General features: G+C 45.1%; 1 protein-coding gene across 1 annotated transcript; it reads right to left on the bottom strand.

Annotated features, from left to right (window-relative positions):
- Positions 1-756: 756 nt before the first annotated feature.
- LOC125366967 (zinc finger protein 639-like) lies at positions 757-2,241 on the bottom strand. The gene is given in 2 exon segments (XM_048367640.1): positions 757-990; positions 993-2,241. Coding segments are annotated over 2 exon segments (1,401 nt in total). The 5' UTR covers positions 2,160-2,241.
- Between the last annotated feature and the right edge of the window lie 4,586 nt (positions 2,242-6,827).

The following is a 6,827-nucleotide window of genomic DNA, read 5'->3' as shown; positions in this document are numbered from 1 at the left end:
GCGCTCTTTCTTGCTGAAACTTGACATTATAGATAATACTGGAGATGGAAGATATTCTAAGTATTTCCTAGCTGTGAGTGTGAGGGAGGAAGAGAGAGATTGATTGACATAGCAGGGTTAATTTTGGAGCAGAAAAAGTTAGTGTCTAGCAGGGAATCCATTAGTTATGTAGGTCAACCTCTTCCTATTGACATCAGAATCTTGGCAGAAAAGTTTGTTGTGAAGGCAAACCTCTGTTTAAAGCCAAGGCTACAGCTGTAGAACTCAGTGTCCGAATACCCGTCTAACTTTTCTGTCCTGTTCCTTTTTCTCTATTTTTCTCACGTTATCACTCAATGAAGTAATGAACAGGCTATGTCTCTGAGAGATGGGATACAAAGACAAATCTGAACACTGTTTCCATCCGGAGAAGCTGGTGGCTGAGGAAGGGTTATTTCCATCTAACATTAAAATCTGGATCACCATAACATTAAGCAGCTCAAATTTCTGAGGTCCAAGAGAAGATCCAGAGAGCTTTGCTCCCAGGACGTCACCAGCATTGTGGAGCATCTTCTGTTTGCCTCTTCCAACAAATGCCTAGTTCTTGAAGTACACTCTTTTCTTACAGCATTAGGATGTAAGCTCAGATCTGCAGACCCCGATCCTGACTTCGACGGTAAGGCATTCCGCTTCACAGTACCCGTCCATTTTCATACAGCACAGTCTTCTATAAGCTCCTTCCCTTGCTGCATGAAGGAAGCGGTTGGTTATGAGTTACTAGAAAGGGGAGCAAAGTTGTATCACCAGACTCCCATGAGGATGCTTGAAATCTAGATGAATTTTAAGATCTTCAATTTTTCCTGTTGAATATTCAAAATATTGACATAAATAAATCCCTTCAGATAAATGTGAATTTAAATGCTTGCAGTATTCTAGCATACTTGAAAATCCTTTGCCACAGTCATCACAAACATGAGGATATATTTTAGTATGCTCAATAGCAACATGCCAATGTTAACATTTGTGTGAAGTCTACTCCGAAAACCACACATTTGACATACAAAGAAGTTTTTACATTTGTCAAAGGTAATTTTGCTTAAAAGGCTGTACTGTCCATGTTCTCCACTGTTACACGTATCACTTAGTTCTATTAATTTACATGCATGCTCATTTAACATATGGCTATGCAAGTCTTCTGGATCATTAGTTTCATGTTCACAGAACTGACACAAGTACTGTTCATCACAGCCGTGTTCCTGGAAGTGCATGTAGAGCTCACTGCTTGAGGAGAACTGCACGTCACACTGCTCACACCAGTACAGGTGATCACTAAAGTAGATGTCTGCAATGTGCTGGCTGAGGTTCTCAAAAATCACCGTCTTATAGTCACAGTATTTACAAATATAGGGATCCTCGTGTCGTTTGGCATACTTGATCAGAAGTATGTTCATAGAGAAACTTTCCTTGCATATTCGACATACATTTGAATCAGTACGTTTATGCTTCAGGATCAGATGCTGTTTTAAATCAGAAAAATATTTACTGTTGAAATCACAAAGTTCACATTTATAGAGACCACTGCTATTAGCTCTTATTAAAGGCCATTTCTGCTGGGCAGTCACATTCAAAGCCTGGCTTTTGTCAATAACTTTACAGAGTTTTGCCGGTGGTTCTTCATCAATTTGATCTGGGAGGCTTTCAGAGGAATTGTTTTCTGTCTCTATGTCATAATCCTCAGATATTGCATGCACTTCTACAGCAACAGGAACCTCTTCTGCAGAGTGAACTTCTACAACAGGACTCTCCTCTTGGGTTTGCTGGTGGAATGATTCAGGTGAGTCACATTCTTCATCACAAATTTCTATATCAGATTTTTCTGCAGGAAAGGCTGTGTGGTCTAGGATTCTAAGCATAGGACCAGGAACCAGGTAGTTCTGAAATCTGTTTCTGGCCTTGATTCCATCTGCAAATATTGGCAAGTCATTTGATGTCTCAGTATGTGAATCGTCATCTTTGTTGTCAAAATATTTTAAGTCTGGCTGTCTCATGGAGCAGATGCTATAACAATGATCAGAAAAAATTCCATTGAATCCATCTGCAACTCTGCTTACTCCAGAGGAATCTGAATAAGGAGAAGGGTGTAAAGTCTTCCTTTTTCTTTTTTTAGGATACTCATTCATATCTTTTCAACCTGGTATAATTCTTAATACTTCAGTGAGGAAAAATGAATTACAAAAAAGTTCCACAGATGGTAATAAAATGCCTCACCGCACCACGGGCTCCACCCGCCCAGGCGCAGCTCCTCCGTGTTGCTGGCGCCTTCCAGTGCCCCAGTGCGCGGGCCCCAGGGGCCTCGCAGAGGTGGGCGATGTGGCTCCTGCCTTCCCGCTGCCTTGGGCCTCCCGCGGGCTGGCACCTCGGCCTCCGGCGCTCCCCACACCAGTCCCCCGAGCAGCTAGGCGCAGGCTGCATAGGCTGAGCTGGTTTCGCTGACGCTACGCCCTCATCCGTGCCTGCACCATGCACCTCCTCTAACGACGAGATCAGGTGGGACGCTGCGTGGAGCGGGAGAGCAGGCTTTGGAGGCCCGACCAGGCCAGGTGCCTGCCCGGGTGACACCGCCAGCCTGCAGCCCCTGAGTCAGAGTTTTTGTTTTTGTTTTTATTATTGCCTTGTCTTTGCAGTATGCATTTGGGTAGAATTATAAGCAAGAATAGTACCATTTTCTGCTCTCTATTTCATTCTTGCATAGGCCAAAAGACTATGTGTCAGGTAGAAAAACTACAGGACTACAAAAATATCTACTAGACATGATGGGATGCTTGCTAGAACAAAATAAAAGGGATATCATGTAACATTGAGAAGAGGGCTGGGAATATGGCCTAGTGGTAAAGAGCTCGGCTCATATACATGAAGCCCTGGGTTCGATTCCTCAGTACCACATATATAGGAAAAAAAAGCCAGAAGTCGTGCTGTGGCTCAAGAAGTAGAGTGCTAGCCTTGAGCAAAAAGAAGCCAGGGACAGTGCTCAGGCCCTGAGTCCAAGCTCCACACCTGGTAACACAAACAAAACAAATAAAGTAAAATTGAGGAGATTCTTCGATATGTCATTAAGAATTTTAGACTCAATTCCTGTTTAGACCTAGTAATAAGCACATTCTCAGTAAATTGTTTGTCTGAACTTGCTTATTTGTCCCAAGGACATTCTATAAATACTCTTCTACATTTTTAAATTTGTTTACTGGTCAAAACAAGTGACATATGACATTCAGGTTATAATAGCACCTACCTATAAGGGTGTTTTGAAGGTTAAATGACAAGGTGCACATACAGATACAAGAGTACCTGGAACATTGGTGGAAATATATTAGGAGTACTTGTAATATTTCCAAGAAGATTTGCAGTTATCCGAGAATATTTGCTTCCATTCTGTCTACAAAGTGCTCTCCTCCTGTAAAACAGATATCCACAAAGTAAAGTTTGTGGCTGATGCCTGTAATCCTAGCTACTCCGGAGGCTGAGATCTGAGAACCAACCAGGGGAAAGAAGTATGTGAGACTCTTATCTCCAATTAATCACAGAAAAAGCCAGAAGTGGAGCTGTGGCTCCAGTGGTAGAGTGCTATCCTTGAACAAATAAAGGAGCCTGGGACAGCATTCAGGCCCAGAGTTCAAACCCCAAGACTGGCACAAAAGCAAGGTGCATGGGGGAGGCTGTAGCTACTCATTATGAATCGTTTTTCTGTAATACTGAGTTCTCCTTGAAGTATCTTCACGCCTTCAGAGGATTCTGTGTGAACCAGAGGCAAGCAGACCCCATGGGCCACATCAGATTGAGGTTGTGAGAATCAGTTATGCTCACGTGTCCTGTGGCCACTCTGATTAGCTGGCACAGAGGGAGCCTGAAGCTCTGGGCAATAATCGAATGGGGAAAGCCAATGGAGTCCAGTCCCGATGGCCAGGATTATGTTCCCATGATAAAGATATTTCTATGTAATTGGAAAAATCCAAATACGATTCTGTCAGCGAGGGGAAGAGAGGACAGACAGGCATTAGTGGGCTGTGTTTCAGTCCATTTTGTTTCCACTACTGCTTTCCTTCTTTGCCTCATCAGACATACATAGAGTGGGCAGAGTTCCCAAGAAGAACATACATTTAACCAATGGAACTCACCTCCTGGAAATGCCTGGGAATACTCAAGTCTGGCCTCACATCCTAAAATTCAGAGCACAGCAGATTTTAGGAAAGATTACCAATGCAAGAAAATGGCATATGAACAATATGCTCACAAGGATCCAATGTGGTTGTAGGGGAGGAATAGAAAGAAACAACTGCACATGCCTCTGATCATACAAAATAATATATGGATCAAAATGAACTCCAGGCAATGAAAACAAGAGTTTTTGTTTTCCTTTTTGCTGTTTTTGTTTTCTTTGCTTTTTGTTCTGTTGGTTCATTTACTTGTCTTTAGGAGGGGAAGGAGGGGCCACAGAAATGGAGGAATAAAGTGTGGACAAATGCAGCAGTGGTCCTCACTGGACACTATGTTGAAAATGAAGTGTACAGCTTGTGGGTGGGGATGGAAGGAAACACAGGGAGAGAGCAAGGATGGGGTGACATTGTCCCAAAAGAAATGCACTGTCTACCTGACTTACGTAATGGTAACCTCTTTATAATAGCAATAAAACTTAAAAAAACGTTGGACTGGAATTCTGAGTCCATCGGGTTACGAGGCACTCAGCCTTCTCAGAAGGACTGCCTAGTTTGTAATTACACGAACTACACACGGCCCCACCAGAAGCATAGTCCAGATGGCCCCAAACTATCACAGCAAGATGTTTACTTATTGGTTTAGTGTTCCTCGCAGAGTACATACACACCCAGACATGGGTCTCTACCCCATGCTGTACCCTGTGCCCCTCTTCCTTCTTGGCAGATTTCCAGAGTCAGAAAATTAAATTGCCGGTTGGCGCCCATTGAGGATTCTGGGCTTTGCGTGGCAGAGCTTGGAAACATGCTCACCAAATCTGACAAGCCTCACTGATCAAGATGTCGTTAACGTTACAAACACAAGATCATTCGTCTGGAGGAAGTGTCGCTGGCCTCTCCCCAGGACTGTGGTGTGGACACCCCGTGCCCACATCTCTTGCCATGAAGACTTCCCTCCTCCTCTTAGCTGTGTTCCTGCTTCTGGCCCCAGGGAAACCGGGATCATCACAGCGAAGGCGATCAGGGGGGTGGCGCTCGCTGTGCAGGTACTGGGCGACATCGGGGCTGGGATGCAGAGGCCCCTCTGCTCTGGTCTTGGCGTGGGAAGCGCTTGCTGCAGAAGGCAGTGCCATCTGGTGAATCTCCCATCCACACTGGTGTCACCCACTGAAACCCAGGAAAGCTTGTCACCAGCGTGCATGGATGTAAGGATGTCGGCTGAGAAGCCCATCGGCTCTGGTTCTCATGCTTACTAACAAACCAGGTCAACAAAGTAAAGTCAAGGGAAAAGCTAGCGGTAAAATCAAGGGGAACATGAGAAAATCTGCAGTATATATTGTTAGGTACTCTCCCTGAGGCTCCATATATATGCCACCCACCTCATTAAGTCTCCACCCAGTTACCTGGGTTGAAGTGCCAGACTTTGAAGTCAGGCCCCATTTTGCCACATGAGCCCCATTTTGCCATGTGAACCCCATTTTATAATCGAACCCTGAGCCAATCAGATTTGTACCTGTGTCCTAATCTTGCTTGCTTGAACACCTGATTGTTGTAACCTTGTTCTTTGCCGTTATAAGCCCTGTGTAATCATAGCTTGAGGCTCCCTCCTAACCTCCGCTGTGTCAGTGGGTAGGACGAGGCCCGAGTTGCAGCTCGCTTAAATAAAGCCTTGCCTTGCTTTTGCATTTCAGAATGTCTGAGTCTCGGTGGCCTTCTTGGTGGTCGTTTTGCGACTTGGCACAACATTTGGGGGCTCGTCCGGGATGCCCCATAGACCCCCAAGACCCCAGACTTCGAAGATAAGAAAATAGGGCTGTTCATTCTGTGTGTCTGTGTCTGTGTGATTTGTAGTTTTGTTTTCTGTTTAGGCCAGCCGCTTGAATCTGAACCTGTAGGTAGTGAAGGACCAGCCGGAGTGGACACGCTCATATGGGCAGTCCTGGGGGACTTGGGGGACACCTCAAGCTCTCTACAGGGGGCTCAGGCTTCCCACTACCACCCTGAACCTGAAGGACTGGACCAGGAGACCCTTCTAACGGGAGCCCGTCTAGTCCACTCTATATTTGGGGTTCTCTGGTCCGCTCCTACATAGGAACGGGAGAGAGAGAGCCTCAAGACTGTGTGGTTTGCCCCCTCACAAGGGCAGGAGAGACTCAGTTAGACTGTGTGGTCTGGCCCCTCACAGGGGCAGGAGAGACACAGTGAGACTGTGTGGTCTGCCCCCTCACAGGGGCAGGAGAGACACAGTCGAACCTGTAAGCTACGACTCCCTAAGTCTGTCTGTAAGTGTTGTCTGGTCTTTGTGCCTATGATTATTTTTGTGTGTTTTTTTTTTCTTGCGCTGTGCCTGACTGACAAACGGATGATGGGGAACATTCTTTCCTCTCCCCTGGACTTGACTTTATCTCACTGGAAAGATGTACAGGTGACAGCCCACAATCAGTCAATCAGTGAGAGTGTCCGCAAAAAAGAACTCTAGGGGGACCCCCACCCAGCTTTCTTAAGCAGAAAATTGTTTGGTGCACTAAAATGTTTTACTAAGACTAAAAATGTTTTACTAAAACTATCAAGCCCTGGAAAATGAGGCTGGAGAATGCTAAAATCATTTGTCAAAGGTTTTTGTCTTAAAATGTATGGCCG

Source organism: Perognathus longimembris, chromosome 18 (assembly GCF_023159225.1).
Source record: "Perognathus longimembris pacificus isolate PPM17 chromosome 18, ASM2315922v1, whole genome shotgun sequence".
NCBI classification, from domain to species: domain Eukaryota; kingdom Metazoa; phylum Chordata; class Mammalia; order Rodentia; family Heteromyidae; genus Perognathus; species Perognathus longimembris.
This window is presented reverse-complemented; position numbering and strand designations above follow the sequence as displayed.